The sequence below is a fragment of the Protobothrops mucrosquamatus genome, unplaced genomic scaffold (assembly GCF_001527695.2).
Source record: "Protobothrops mucrosquamatus isolate PMUCROS unplaced genomic scaffold, P.Mucros_1.0 scaffold754, whole genome shotgun sequence".
Lineage (NCBI taxonomy): Eukaryota > Metazoa > Chordata > Lepidosauria > Squamata > Viperidae > Protobothrops > Protobothrops mucrosquamatus.
Window position 1 is genome coordinate 443,159 of NW_015387024.1, and position 16,245 is coordinate 459,403.

Below are 16,245 nucleotides of genomic sequence, written 5' to 3' on the forward strand. Positions count from 1 at the left end.
GACAAAGGACAACGCCCAGAGATTGTTGGTCCTAAAACCAGAGATGTGAAGATAGGCCTGCAGCCTTCATGTGGATTTTAGGCTTGCGTGCAAAGATGTATAGACTGATTCCGGAGTTAGGAAAGTTAAATTGCTGAATTAAAATCCAGGAAAATAAAGAAGAATCCCAGGCCCTTAGCAGAGCAGAACCTCTAGCCAAGAATTGGGTGAACACTCCCAGGTCTTGAGCATCTGGCTTAATATTATCTAGTGTTCCAGCCCTTCTCTGGAATTATTTCCCTTTTCTCAGGAAAGCTTTCAAAAGAGAGAAACTGGCTGGATTGCTACCATTGCAGCCCCACTCCAGAACCGTCTAGAAGTTGCATCCCTTTTTTTTCTTTTCCTACTTTGCTGGATATATTCCTTGATTTTTCTTTCTTTTTTTTTTTTTTTAAAAAAAGCAGGAATGTCCATGTGGGCGCGCCCTTTCTTTCCCATCCAAGAAATTGAGAGGCTAGGTTGACACATAACACTAAGCCAAGTTTTACATATTTTTTTTAAACAAGCTCTAATGGATTTGGTCTGCAAATAAGGCAAAGTTACAGTTGAACAAAGGACATTAAAAGTCAGTGAACAGGGAGAACAACACTCCATCGCTGCCTTCCCAAATATTATGTTTTAAAAATTTTTATTTAGAGCATTAATTAAGAATACTTCCAGATTTTGCTTAATGAGGTGACCTTCTCATCTCCTTGACTGGATAATTAGCCTTCATGCTAGCGAAAATTGTTCATCACCCTTTCATCCAAATATGTCCCATTTCTTTCCACCTCAAAAATCTCAGCCACAGCGGCAACTAGGTCTGTTTGGCTACTAGAGTGTGATTGTGTCACATGCCGACTCGATGAACATAAAGGAACAACATTGTCCCAAAGGTGCTTTTTTCAGGAGCAACTGGACTTTCTTGATTTTCTNAAGAAGAAGAAGAAGAAGAAGAAGAAGAAGAAGAAGAAGAAGAAGAAGAAGAAGAAGAAGAAGAAGAAGAAGAAGAAGAAGAAGAAGAAGAAGAAGAAGAAGAAGAAGAAGAAGAAGAAGAAGAAGAAGAAGAAGAAGAAGAAGAAGAAGAAGAAGAAGAAGAAGAAGAAGAAGAAGAAGAAGAAGAAGAAGATATTCTGCAGGGAACTATTTAGAACTGCATCATCTAACACATTCATTGTACAGGCAGTCCTTAACTTACGACCAAAATTGGGCCCAAAATTTATGTTGTTAAGGGAGACATCTGCTAAATGAGTTTTGTCCCGTTTTATGACCTTTCTTGCCACAGCTGTTAAGTGAATTTCTACAATTGATAAGTTAGTAACACAGTTGTCAAGTGGATCTGGCTTCCCCGTTGACTTTGCTTATGAGAAGGTCACAAAAGGGGAGATCACATGATCTTGGGACGCAGCAACGGTCATCAGTATGAACCAGTGGCCAAGCACCTGAGTTTTGATCACATGATCGTGGGATTGTGAATTGTGAAAAATGATCCTAAGACACATTTTTCAGTGCCGCTGTAACTTTGAATGGCCACTAAACAGACTGACGTAAGTCGAGAACTACCTGCATATCCTAGTTCGTGTGCCATGCTAACAAGAAGAGGGAAAAAAGTAAAATGTAGTTATAGCTAAACCTCCCCAGTATTTATTTCTTATTTGTTGATTTCTTTCAGTCTCTATCACTTACCTGAATATGACTGCACTGACCCCAGCAGAATTTCCTTCTGACTAGACATGCATAGGATATAACTGCACCTTTGGTGCATTAAATGCAAGCATACTCATTCCTTGTTAAAGTGGGGCAGCAGTGACAAAGGACAACGCCCAGAGATTGTTGGTCCTAAAACCAGAGATGTGAGGATAGGCCTGCAGCCTTCATGTGGATTTTAGGCTTGCATGCAAAGATGTATAGACTGATTCAGAAGCCGGAGTTAGGAAAGTTAAATTGCTGAATTAAAATCCAGGAAAATAAAGAAGAATCCCAGGCCCTTAGCAGAGCAGAACCTCTAGCCAAGAATTGGGTGAACACTCCCAGGTCTTGAGCATCTGGCTTAATATTATCTAGTGTTCCAGCCCTTCTCTGGAATTATTTCCCTTTTCTCAGGAAAACTTTAAAAAGAGAGAAACTGGCTGGATTGCTACCATTGCAGCCCCACTCCAGAACCGTCTAGAAGTTGCATCCCTTTTTTTTCTTTTCCTACTTTGCTGGATATATTCCTTGATTTTATTTTCTTTCTTTCTTTTTTTTTTTTAAAAAAGCAGGAATGTCCATGTGGGCGCGCCCTTTCTTTCCCATCCAAGAAATTGAGAGGCTAGGTTGACACATAACACTAAGCCAAGTTTTACATATTTTTTTTAAACAAGCTCTAATGGATTTGGTCTGCAAATAAGGCAAAGTTACAGTTGAACAAAGGACATTAAAAGTCAGTGAACAGGGAGAACAACACTCCATCGCTGCCTTCCCAAATATTATGTTTTAAAAATTTTTATTTAGAGCATTAATTAAGAATACTTCCAGATTTTGCTTAATGAGGTGACCTTCTCATCTCCTTGACTGGATAATTAGCCTTCACGCTAGCGAAAATTGTTCATCACCCTTTCATCCAAATATGTCCCATTTCTTTCCACCTCAAAAATCTCAGCCACAGCGGCAACTAGGTCTGTTTGGCTACTAGAGTGTGATTGTGTCACATGCCGACTCGATGAACATAAAGGAACAACATTGTCCCAAAGGTGCTTTTTTCAGGAGCAACTGGACTTTCTTGATTTTCTTTGAAGGAAAGAGCTGAAGAAGCTTCTTGGATGAGAAGCGAAACGTCTTCAGAGAAAAACAAGGAAGTCCAGTTGCCTCCTGAAAAAGCACCTTTGGGAATACCATGCCCTGGATGACTGAAAATCTCCATAAACAACATTGTCTTACCTGCACATAACTTCATGGGTGAGCAGAACTCTGCACATTTCTGGGTTCTTGTTTTGTCCTTCATAGGCGATAGGCTATAGAGAAGGGGAGAATATGGGGGAGTCGGTTTAAAACCAATGAGACAATATTTTCTCTGCTATGATTTACCACTCTGAAAATTAAAAAAAAAACAGACCGAGGAACTGCACATCTTCAAGAATAGCCTTCTCTAACGGCACCCCTTCCATTTACAGACTGGGATCCTGGAAGCTGCAATTCTGATATGATATTTTTTTTAAAAAAAAGCACCAGACTGAGAAGCTTCGTTTTGCATACTGCAAGTGAAGTCTCCAAGCCTTCTTCCATGAAACAGCCGTCACAGAAGATACAAAACCATCCCTGATAAGGTACGGTGACTATTTCTCTGAATAATAAGAAACACAGATAGGGTGAGATGAAAGGATGGAAGTAGAAATCTCACCTGTTTTGTGACTGAATCAATGAGTCTGACAAATAGATCTTGTTCAGTCCTGACACCTACAGGGAATAGGGAGAAAAAAAGGATGAGAGAAGGACAAATTTGGGATTCTTTCAAAGGGTTTATTCCCCACTATAGGCTGCCTTCTCTCTTAGGTAAGCTGTTTAGGTGCACTGTTTAGTGCAGTGATGGCGAAGCTTTTAGAGACCGAGTGCCCAAACTGCAACCCAAAACCCACGTATGCATCGTCGAGTGCCGGGTGGGTGTGGCCCATTGGGTGGGTGTGGCCCATTGGGTGGGTGTGGCCCATTGGGTGGGTGTGGCCCATTGGCTGAGTGTGGCCCATTGGGTGGGCGTGGCCCATTGGGTGGGCGTGGCTGCAGTGGTAATGGCAGACTGGGTGGGACTAAAAAGTTCAATCAATCAATTCCAACTTTGCAAGATCTTTTTTTTCCCCGCGAGAAGTTGAAATAGACTGATCAAACCTTTTTTTTTTTTTGCACACGGCGGTGGAGGCCTAAAGCGAAAAGGTTTTATAAAACCCAGCTGAAGGCCTAGGACTGGGGCGATGGTGCACATGCCCACAGAGAGGGCTCTGAGTGCCGCCTCTGGCACCCGTGCCATAAGTTCGCCACCACTGCCATAGTGCATAGTGCTAAAGCATATGCACATACCATTCATATACAGACACCTTCATGGTTCATCACATCTACCTTCCTCAACCTGGACCATCCATATTCCGTGGATGATCATTATAACTTCTAGGACAGCGGTTCTCAACCTATGGGTCGCGACCCCATTTGGGGTCGATCGACCATTTCACGGGGGTCGCCAAGCAAGGCTGTCCGCCATTTTTTTCCCTTTTCCGGCGGGTGCCTTACCTCCCTTGGGCTGGGCCAGCTGGTGGTTGGCCTGCTCCGTCTCTGCCGCTTGCCAGCTACGCCTCGGCCGGCGCAGGGGGCGGAACCACGCATGCGCGGTGCTCCCGGGCAGGGAAAGTCCTTGACTTACGACCAGTTGGGTAGTCCTCGACTTACGACCGGTTGGGGGTCGGGGCATTAAAAAGGTTGAGAACCACTGTTCTAGGAGACCTAATCAAGGCTAGCAATAGTTACTATATATCAATAACGCCTTCCTTTCTAACATTTTTCATCAGTCCGCACTTCTCTCCACTCTACGTTTTCCTTCTTCCTTCCCTCTCCCCATTTTCCATGGTGACCTCTAAGCAGGACATATGGGGCAAATGCAGTGGTGGGATTCAGCCAGTTCGCACCACTTCGGCAGAACTGGTAGCTATTTTTTTGTTGCCCAGGCCCAGGATGGACTTCCGGAAGCAGCATCCACACAGAGAACCGGTTGTTCCCATATTTGAATCCCACCACTGGGCAAATGTCCAGGGTGTTATTCAGCAGACTAAATCAGAAGGCCTTCAAAAACATAAGGCAGATTGCCTTACCCTGTTTTAATAAATTAATAATATGTCATTGGATCCAAACCAAGTCACACTTGGAATAGTTAGATTAAAACTGCCCTTCAATGAAGTTTGACTGCCCTTCATGAAGCATTCTCAGCAGTTACCAACATGGTCACTGCCTTTTCCAAAAGTTGCTTATTTGTTCATTCCCAGTCTAGAAAACAGCTTCAGAATTCCCAAGTGGTCCCTCATCTCAATATTAACTGAGACAGTCCACTTAATTTCTAAGATCCGCCAAAATTGGCTAGGTGCCGCTTCAAATAGACCCATTACAATCAATGGAGCTTAGGTTATTCACAACCAACTTAAGCCTCATTGATTTCATTGGCTCCAGCCCAAGTGTTACATCTGGATTTAATCTTTTGCCATTCCCTGGTACAAAACCATCTAGTCCCACATCTGAAATTATCAGACTGAACCATGACTAATAGATTCACTATCCATCCTTTCTCTGCTTACATTCACAGACTGTACTAACCCAAACTGTGATTTGTTTATTTGTCACTTAGTGTAGTCTACAAATCCAACTGTTGTGTTTTGTAAGCCATAACTAAAGGATCAGTGTGTTATTGGAACCAAAACGTATTTAATAAATCATACTTAAACAAGACATACATATAGATAGCTAGGTATGATGTGTGAATTAGGTTACTCTCCCACATACAAAGAGATACATGTAGAGTGCAATCTACAGTCTAATCATGTCCCATCTTCCCCTCCCCACTGATCAATTTCAGAAGAGAATTGAAGATTCTGATGGTTGCAAGACCAGGTGATGCTCCTCAAACATACCCAAAGAATATAAAATACAGAGAGCATCCATAAAAATAAAATAAAAAAATAAAAAGTCATTCAAATTTGTGACCAGGGTTCTGGAGAAATGATGTACCATGAATGGAATCTTTATGAAAAGCAGTTGCTTTCCACCCTCTGGATATAACAGGTGTGGTCAGGAAGGACAACAGCTTCCAATAAAATGTTGTAAAGGTAGGCTGAAGGCCGACTCAGCCTCACGGGCTGCAAATCTTTAAAAGTGGTAACCCTGGAATATCTTTATTAGAATAAATGAAAGAATGTGCAATCTTTTCTCGTTCTTGACTAAGATAGCAAATGTGATGCTTTCAAAAAAGTAATGCAGAAATCCCTTATTATAAAAAGGAAACGCCAGTCTGGATTTGTACAGTAGAATGTGTTGCTGATGCTAATAGCATCAAACTGAAATTGACTTGAGATGCAATGGGCTCTTTGGGCGTGTTTAGTCATTTGTTGACTCTTGCAAGTTGTTTGGGGTAGGCATGCCACCCACCCACTCTGGTGGCTGGGTAAGTGTTCTCCCACCCAAAGGTAGCCTTCCTTTGTAGCGTTCCTAAACTGACATTTCAAAAGTGGTTCAAAACTATAGCACAAACCCCTGGGGAGATATCAAAACTACATACACATTACACAATTATTTGACATTCATACAAAGTTGGATGTTGACACATATATTCACATTTGTCACCACCTGATGGAGACTAGGAGATCAAATCCACCATGTTAAAAAAAAAAAACAACAGTGTTCCACATTGCCATGTCTAAGAGCAGCAGTATCAGTCATTAACCCTTCCCCAACCTAATGTTTTCCAAGATGTGCAGTATTGGAAGACACCTTGAGGACTAGTGTAAGACCCCGGGAAAATGCCCATACTGGTTACAGGTGATGGAACCTTCAGCTAAATATTCCAATGATATTTAGTATATTACCGTAGCACCCTTCTCTGGCACACACAAAAAAAAGACAAGCAGAAAAAGACAAGGTTTAAAGTAGACTAAGATTTTTTTTAAAGGAAAAGAAATTTCCAGAGAAAGGGAACAGCAAAGAATGTCCATATTGCTGCCAAGAAAATTACACAACCTAACCATGAAGAATATAGGTGTGTCCATGACACCACCAGGGGTTGAAAGGTGGCTTCACCTTTTTCACATCTGGAGGGCACCAGGTTTTGGGAAAGCTACCCTGGTAATTAGCCTACTCCTTCATGGCCCCGTTGTTGAGAGTAAACTGGGGAAGGACTTACCATTGCTGTATAGAAGCTGCAATTTGTAGTGTGTTCCATTATTTGTTTTCTCGTTGCCCTGTTCCTGAGAAATGAAGAAGAAACAGAAAAACGGTTTAGGAAGAATCTGGGTTCACACATCACACTAAAACCCTTAATGATGACTTATTGAGTAAATTGCTAGCTTGAGTTGCCACTACTAGAAACCATGGCTTACAAATCACCATGGCTAGCCTGACACAACACAAGGAACCAGATCTTTGTGGTTACCGGGATGTGTGAAGCCAGCTAAAGAGTTCCCGGAAATAAACTCATTCAGTCCTTGCAGCCACAGAATTAATAGCAGCATCACCATATTTCCTGGTCAGAAGTAAGTCCCAATAACTGTGTTTATCAGTGCTTACCTATGGTAAGCAAAACTGAATCATGGTTTACTTAATTAATCCAATTTTCTCAACCCCGTAGCCTGTAGAATTATAAACTAGACATACCACACCACACAAGTCGGAGGCTTAATATGATCTACAAGTTGCAGCCTCTAAACTCAACAGAAGCTTAGTGAAATGGCAACCTGGGTTTATTAAGTAAATTCCCTTTTAACACTAATTACAATAGTTAACTCAGGCAAATTGATATACAGTTTGCTGAAAAGTTGGTTCTGTTGGGCTCCGTCGGCCCCTGGTCCCAAACAACCTGCATAATATTGTCCCAATTTAAGACTCACAGGAGCAAGAATTCCTGAACAGGAGGCAGATTTTCCAACAAGCCTTACATTTAACCGTCAATCGCCTTTCCCCAAGGGCTGCATATGCCAGCTTCATGTGAATACCATTCAAGGGGAGATACTTTGTGGTTTGGGTCCTACTAAAATAACCAGGAAAGGAAGGACAGCCTGTTGGGCTAGTTCTTTTTCTTTCTGAAACTTCACAGAACTGGACACAATATTTCACAGCAAACTAGTGTCAGTTTGGCAAAAAAAAATATCCAAGGGTGTGAAGCAAAGAAACTGAAAATAGGGCAGTTGACATTCTTTCTGTCAGAACCCAATCAAGTAGTAAACTTCAGTTTAAAAACTAACTGGGGCACCTGAACAGAGTGGAAAGTTACAATATAAATTCTGGCCAGTTGCAACACCCCTTCTTTCTCCTACAACAAGAAGAAGTTGAGTCAAGGCTACAGCCCTAAACCCTCACCTGTTCTTTTGGAGAAGACCTGTCCCTGCTTCCTAAGGAGTAAATGTAGGGAGGGGCAATCTAGGCTTAGGTGTGAAACTAACAAGGCCGGCAGCCTTGAACTGCAGCCGTGAAATTGACTAGCCTAGCGCTCCTGGTTGCAACCTGCAGCTGCAACAGGGGGCAAGTTCTCCTTTTCAGTTAGAAATCACCAACTCTGCTGCTCTCTCCCCTCAATTCGGATTCGAGTAAATCCAGAATCCCACCCTACCTTGGGGAACCAGGCAAGGGCAGCATTTAAACTCCAGACTGAAATTGACCAAACCGGGCCTGCCTGTCGTTTGTTTGCAAAAAAAAAAAAACCAGGAAGAAGGGAAAGGAGAATTATATTATTCGGGAGCCCAGCTTGCTAGGATCACTTTTGTTTCTGTTTTGTTTTGTTTTTTGTTTTAAAGAAACTGCCTGGATGCCACTCTCATTTCGGGAAAGACCTTTTTGTTTTTTTGGGGTTTTGGTTTTTTTTTGCAAGCAAGAAAGGCAAGAGAGTCCAGTGAGTGGGGACGGGACGAAGCCCAGAACGCGACCCGACCCCCCCCCTTACTTTGTCGTTTTCCACGAAGTCCACGAAGGCCGTCCGCTCGATTTCCACGGGCTGGCCCTGGCGGTCGTAGAGAGCCAAGACGAAGTGGAAGAAGTTGGATTTTCTCAAGTTGGAGGGCGGCTGCTTCTCGAAGTGGGCTCGCGACAAAGCCACGCCGCTGGAGAGGAAGGAAGGAAGGAAGGAAGGAAGGAAGGAAGGAAGGAAGGAAGGAAGGAAGGAAGGAGAGAGCAGCCGGGGTTAAGGCGGCAGGACGAGAGACCGACCCACCGACCGAGCGCGGCCCCCAGTCACCCCCCTTCCCACGCCCTCCGGCCCAAACCCACGCGCGGACCAGGGCAGCTGTCTCCGGGACGCAAAACAGGCTCACTCCGGCTTTTTCTTTTTTCTTTTTTTATTAAAAGTTTTATGAAGATTACAGTATAAACCCCCCACCCCAAAACCCCTTCCTCCCCCTCCCCCACTTCCCAGAGCTGAACACAGGGTTACAAATATAATAATCAAAATCTATCTAGCATTAACCAACTATTAAAACAACCAAGTCCATAATGCGCTTTAACTCCCCCCTTTAACAACATTCCGGCTTTTTCAAGCAGACTTACCTGCGCAGGAAACTTCCCCGGCTTTGGACGCCTTCGCTTTGGAATTATGAGCCGGCGCGGGAATTTAACCAGCTGTGACCGAGGGAAATTACCTTTCCTGGGTTAACGAGTCGTGTGAACCCAGCCAAGGGCTCTCTGATCAATCATAGCCTGGGCTTGGCGCGAACACAGCCCGTGGAGGTCTTTTTTTTAATAAGCGTTGCGCTGTTAAGCTGCCTTAGGTTTGGACCGGATAAACCGTGACTGAGTTCACACATTACGCAAAGCCGGATCCTGTTCCTATTGGGGTTTTCGCCTTCTCTTAAGAAGCGGGTCGGTTTTTATGTTTGGGGGCCTTGGGTGCAAAAAAAAACCAAAAACAAAAAAAAGTTTGCGGAGTGGAGAATCCGTTTTATTAGACTCCGCTCAGACGACGTGCTAAGCTTCTTAAGCAAGCATTTATCCCACCAAACTCAAATGGCTAGTTGTCGGATAAGCTGGATCAGAAACCCCGGTTTGGAAACCGAACTACTGTGTTCAAGCAACACTCCTACGCTCCACAAACACACACAGCGTCCCCCCCCCCCCAAAAAAAAGCCTTCAAGCCACTTTAGGATTTAGCCCGTCGTGTGAACCGGACCGCGGGCACAGAACGCGGGCCAGAGCAGCGGAGATTCTGCGCCTGTTCCTTTTCGAGGCACTTAAACGCCTTTTTCTCGTTCCGTTCCTGCAAACCGAAACCTACGTGTGCACGGTGGATTTTGACCACGGCTAACTTTCTAAAGTCGGCCCCGGGTCTAAATAAACCACGGGCTCATCCTTTGACCCAGGTTTTGAAGCTGCAACAGCCAAGCCCAGAAACTATCCACCCGCTGGATTAAACGAACATTCAGAGGGCGAATTTGCCCCTCAATCTATCCAGGGAATGTTAAGAAGTTATTTACAAACTTTCTCCCTTGCCGTCCTCCCACTTCATCCGGTCGTGGACGCGGGTGGGGGTGCCTACTCAAGCCTCGAGTCGCTTGTAAGAGCACGTGAAAAGAAGAAAAGGGACAGGCGAAGGAGGAGGAGAGGGAGAACAAGAGGTTCACCTGCTGAATTTCCCGTTTTCTCAACAATAATGTTATTATCCCTGGGCTTTTTATTTTTTCCTCCCGCAGTTCTGAAACTGAAATTGCGAACTTTTCAGTTTTACGCACCGGCACCCGAGCCCTAGGCAGAACCAGCGGGGTTTACTTGTGAGTAGACACGGATAACCGTTTTATTTTGCCACCTCCAGCCCTGTAGAAGGGCTTCCTTCTCCGAGCGCGCAGCCATCGATTATTAAACAATAATCGGGGTTAAAGCAGCTTGAAGAGAGAAACTTCTATTGTCCCTTCAAGTCTTTCAAGATACTTCATATCTCCTCCACCACCACCACCGCTAAATAAAATTCTGGTTTTAGATCCGCTCCATTCCTCAAGTGATTGTTAAAACTAGCAAGGTTGTCCCGAAAACTCCGGTGAGCTTTTGTTATTTTCAGAGAAAACCCACAGTATTTTTGCGCCGCTGGGCTTACACGAAAATAAGCCCCCTGGAAATCAGTTGAAGCCACTTTCGGAAGAAGCTAACGTTAACCCCTCACAACTGCCTGCATTCACACAAGCTACTGAACCACAAACAAGCGGGACATCTTTTGGCTGAGCTAAACAGGAATAGTTTAGGATTCCTCCCAAACAAGAAAACTGGATCAGTTTGAATAAATGGTACTTGAGCCAGCCACGAATAAGAAAGTCTGGGGAACCCCAACCCCGAGGCGGCAGCATTTCCCAGACTGACCCAGGTCTTTAGGCCGATGCTGCGGGCGGACCAGCAAGCTAAAAGGACCGGGCGGACAAAGAGATTGCGCTGTTCCAGGAGTCTAATTCGGATCAATGACGGATGAGCAACAGCGGTAAGGGAGCCCTCTCTTCTCTTTTTTCCATAGGGTCACCGACGCCTATAGTGCGCATTGATTGGGGCAGGAGAGAAAGTAGAGGCTGCGCTGGGTCGGAAAGTTTATGGATTGTTCACCTAAACACAAGATATAAGATATAACACAAGATATAACCGCCCTGAGTCCGTAAGGAGAAGGGCGGGATAAAAATTAAATAAATAAAAAAAAACCGATTCATTAAAAAAACAAAAAACTTTCCCGGAGCTGCGAGCTCTGTCTCTCCCTTCTCCCACCAAAAAATACATTTTTTTTAAAAAAAGCTCCAAGTTTCAAATATTCCAACTATTTGAACTGGGCAATGAGACGATCCACGCACTTGCTCGGAGGGGAGTTCCACCGGATCACTTGGAAATCAGCGCATCTTCCCCACAAACCCTTCGATCCGGCGTCAAACTGGCCCGGAAATCACACTGGAGCGTGTATTTATTCCAAGCCCAGCTTCTTTTGGGACTTGGAGTAAGTACAACCGTTGGCGCTGCTCTGTCTGTTTACTCGAGAGTGAAGCTCCCGAGGATTTTAGGAAGCTGGTGCCAACGTTTTCGCAGCCTCTCCTTGCCCTTTTCCAGTTCTTCTCTTCCTTTGCGCCGATCCTACGGACATACTCTAAATACTCTAGTCTGAAGGAAATTTTACTGGCTTCCACCGACCTTCTGTAAACCAAGAGATTTGGGGGTGAGGCTTGAAAAGTCCACGTTTAAAGAAGTGAAAAGTCATTTTGTGTATACTTGTCAAGCTGAAGGGTTGTTAGGATTCATGTAGCACGCAACAATCAAAGCACAAGTTTTTTGTGTTCCAGTCCAGTAAAAGTCACCGGGGTTGAATTGGCATGGATAGATCCATCTCACCGCTTAGGAACAAACTTGTCTCGCTTAAACGGGATCTGTTTCTCCATACATGCATCTTGATTTAAACTTACAAGCGACTAGGAAGGGTAGCCTTACCCGAAACGCACTTTTTACTCATATCGAATTTCACCTCCAAAAACTTAGGTCCGGCAAGAATGGTTTTAGGATCGGAAGAGCGACTCTCCTCTCCAAAGGACCAGAAGTATCAACTTCCCAAGCTAATGTATTTAGAAGGCCAGGGACTAATTTGGGGGAGCCTTCGGTTTAAAATTGCCCTTGGACAGTCTTTGCATCCCCTTTAAATGAGGAACATTTGTAAGGGAAGTGCGGGTGTGTGTGTGGGGGGGGGAAAGAGACAGTCAAATTCCCTTGCTGGGGGTGATCTAAAATCGCCTTTCTTGGCAGCTACCGAGAGAATCGAGACAGATTTGATTTCTGGAGGAGAAAACAAACAAGCGTACAAGCAGGCGTGGAGTCAGAACGGTAAAAAAAAAAACCAAAAATCGCTTTTTAAGAATTGTGTGCGTGAAGCTCACTCACCGAAAGATTCCACGAGAGATCTGGGATCTTTTCTTTTTCCTCCGGAGACTTGGGGGGGGGGGGGCTGCTGCTGTCTAGTTATGTGGCCCCAGGTGGGAAGGCAGGAAGACCTGCCCGAACCGCACGAGAGAGACCCCCGCACCCCCGGCGAAGGTCGACCCTGCTTTTTCTTCTCCGAAGGGAGAAGTTGACACCCCAAGAGAGGAAGGAAAGGACTTAGGTCTACTCCCTTGAAGAGTAGACCAAGCCAATTCCCGGGGTATCCTGTCCCTGGCTTCCGAGCCGAACTTTTTGCGCCTCGGAAACTCGGGGGAGTTTACCGGCCCTTTCTCAGCGCGCAAATCACCCCCTGCATCCGACGCCAAGCGGGTTCCTCTCCTTTCAAACCCCCCTTGAGCTCCAGTGACCCCTGAGGGGGTCGGAGTAGGGTTTGCAAGGCTCGTAGGGGCGGGGGAAGGAAAGTTTACAGGTCCCTTTTGCCACCCGGCTGAAGCCCCTTTCCGCGGAGTCCAAAGGGCTTTTTTTTACTCCGGGGTAAGACTTTATTGTTCGCGGCAGAGGTCAAAGCGAAGCGTGCTGGGGCGCAGGAGTAAGCAGAGAGGTCGGTTATTGTCTTGCCTCTTTACGGCGTTTGGATCCCAGCGGCGGCAATTCTGCTCGCTTGGAGCCAGAAAGCATCCCGTTTCAGGAGCAATCGAGTTTTGGGGGTAACGCGTCCGTGGCCAGCCCCTCCTCGCCAAGCCCGGATGACAACAAACTTTGGGGCTTAATTCAAACTTCTTCCACAAAGTCCCGCTTTGATTCTCTTCCTGGCGCCCGTTTAAACGGGCCTGTCCCGCGCAGAGTAAAGGGCGCCTACTTTTAATCCGTGGGGAAGCATCGCGCGGACCCTCTTTGCCGGAGGCTGGCTGCGAAGGGCGACCCCGAATTCGGGAAATCCCTGAACTCAGCAGGCGTCGCTTCCGATCCTGGAGCCGAGAAGCCAGCCTGAATGGAGAGCAGGCCCGGGCGAATAAAGCGGTGCAGAGCGGGCGTTTCCTGGCGTCCACGCTTCAGAGGCCAGCTCCGTCTCAGTTCACACAACACAGGAAACTCTCAAGTGCGATTTGTTTGCTTTCGACTCGTTGCGTTCCGTCAAGCCCGCCAGTTGTCGTTTGAAAGTCGCGCGGTCTGAGAACCCGGGCGATGTTGGTTTATTTTAGGAAGCACGATTGATTGACTGAGCCGTGTCTTTGCTGCGCTGTGTGAATTCAGCCCGAGTCGGAGCGCGGGGAGCCCGCATCCGCTTTGCTTCCCCTTTAGTCATTCGCCCAGGTCAAGTTACTAAACTTCCGGGCACCTAACACCCTAAAAGTGGCGTGGCCTTCTAAGCCAAGAAGTGCAGAGATGACCCCGACCTTGCCTGACTCCGATATCAAGTTCCATGCATTGGGCTTTCCTAGCCGGGAACCTAACCTTTGTTCCAGAGAAAGTGGCCCGTTGAGTCCACTTGTTTAGTACGATTTTTTCGACGGAGTTTGACCTGAATTCCAGATCCAAGCACACAACCATTTTCTCACAGTGCTGTAAGCTACCGTTTGGCTAACACGACGTTAATGAACAAGCCACCATTGGCTGGTGTTCGCAAAGCATCCGCGCCAGCCATCACCCTTGTCACCCCTCAGCTGCCCAGTTCAACTCAACCCGCCAACCAAATCAAATCACAGACGGGTCGAACGGGGCTTGTGTGAATCAGGCCTAAATGTCATTTGCGGTTCAGCACTAACTTCACCTCCGCTTTCCAGAGGCACCTGCCCTACACGTTTCCTTTGGATGGGGTTAGAATTAGCGCGGGCTGGTCAGAAATAGAGACCCTGACATAAAGAAGAATAAATCGGGTCTCGGTTTCCTGCAGATGGACGTCGTTCGGTGCCGAGATTTTAAAAGCGCAAATTCAGTTGGGAAGTTCGTAACTCCTGGCGGAGCAAGTTCTAATGAAGATCAGGCGAGCAGGCGACCACTACCCCATCCTAGAGACGTTTGCGCGAGAAAAATGAGGGAGGGCAAGACTTTCTTAAGAGAAGAAGCGGGGCAGCCTCTCTCTAGGATCTTTCCCCCCCCCCAAGTAAATCTGACGCCGCGCATCAGCTCCTGGAGAGCTGAAGAGGCGAGCTTGGCTGACCTGCTGGAGACTCCAGCATCCTAAGCTCGGCCGAAGAACGGGCCTCTTCGTTTGCTCGGGGCGCAAGTGCCTTTCACTGCCTACCGAAAAATAAAACCCAAGAAGACTTCCTTCTAAGTTGACTAGGCCAACAGAACCTCCCCCCCCCACCCTCGCCATTCCTCGAAATTGGCTTGGCGTGCTGCAGAGAAAGCGCCGCGTCCTTCTTTCTTAAGGATGAGCGCAACTTCCCAGCCCAACTTGAACGTGTGCAAGAAAGACATAAACCCAGGAAGAGATCGGGCCTGGGACCGGTCATCTAAAGGGGGGGGGGGGGTCGGGGCTGAAGAGCAAAGAGGGAGACGGCAACCCACCCACACCCACCCACACCCCCCATGCCCAAGCATGCAAACTCAAGATTTGCTCTACTTTACCTTTGAGCGGCGACGTTGGCATCCACCACGCCCACGTTCCTGACCCAGGAGCGGACCGGATCCATCTCCGACCCCAGCACCTTGTCTTTCAGGATCGGCCCTCTTCCTAACGTATCTTGGATCCCGAACATTTAATATATCTATATATATATATATTTAAATTATTCCAAAAACCCAAACTAGGCTTTGTTTCTTTCTTTCTTTCCGTGGAGCAAACTTCCAAAGCAGCGGCACCAATTCCTCTCCGGGCGAGATCGGCCTCCGCTATTTTCAAGGCGAGTTGCGTGGAGGGTCTTGAAGGGGTTTGATTCCCCCCTCCCCTACTTCCTCTTCTCTCTCGCCCCCCCACCACCACCGGTCCTTTCAAAACAACACAAAGCAAGCCTTAAAGCGAGATATAAGGGGGAGGGTCTCTTGTGCGGACCCCCCCTCCCCTCTTTCGATTTTTTTTTTTTTTTGAAGAAGTCGCGGCGCTCTCAGCCACTTCCGAGGCGGCGAGTCATCTTCTCAGAGAGCGCGGAGAAAACCTGCCAGCGTCGTCCTTTCTCCTCCCTAACAGGCGCAGGTCACCTGCTCGCCGGAGACCCGGCGCTCGGCTTGCTCGGGCGGCTGCCTCGTCCACCAGGGGCGAGAGAGTCAGACCGAGCCGGGAAGGAGCGCAAAAAAAAAAAAAAAGTGGGCGGTGCAGAGAGAAAAAACGCCTCGGGAGGGAGGGAGGGAGGGAGCGAGAGCAGCAGGCTCAGTTGCCAAAGGCGGAGGCGAAGCGCTGCCGGGGAAATTCTGATTTGCACCCTTGAAAACTGGCGGCGGCGGCATAAAAAGCGCGCCCGCTTAGCCGGACCGAGTTCACCATGAATGGGGGACGGCCGGGGGAGCGAACGTCCTAGGGAAAGGGGCGGGGCGGCCGGCCAACTGAGGCGCGCCGGATTTGCATAGGCTCGCCCCATTGGAGGAGAGCAGGGAGAGCGGCTCTCCAACGGAGACAGGGCGACGCGCGGCGGTCCGGCTTGCAAGGAGAGCGGGAGGGGGGCGGGGCGGGGCGGGGCGAGGCGGGGC

The 16,245-nt window shown here is 47.0% G+C and overlaps 1 protein-coding gene across 1 annotated transcript in view; it reads right to left on the reverse strand.

The window, feature by feature from the left end:
- The window catches only part of EBF2 (EBF transcription factor 2), a 202,928-nt gene extending 187,608 nt beyond the window's left edge, over positions 1-15,320 (reverse strand). Inside the window, exons 1-5 of the mRNA XM_015818501.1 lie at positions 15,190-15,320; positions 8,678-8,834; positions 6,926-6,989; positions 3,398-3,453; positions 2,938-3,011 (exon numbers count right to left, since the gene is read on the reverse strand). Coding sequence (XP_015673987.1) covers positions 2,938-3,011; positions 3,398-3,453; positions 6,926-6,989; positions 8,678-8,834; positions 15,190-15,320 — 482 coding nt within the window. The remainder of the gene's footprint in view (positions 1-2,937; positions 3,012-3,397; positions 3,454-6,925; positions 6,990-8,677; positions 8,835-15,189) is intronic.
- Positions 15,321-16,245: the final 925 nt, after the last annotated feature.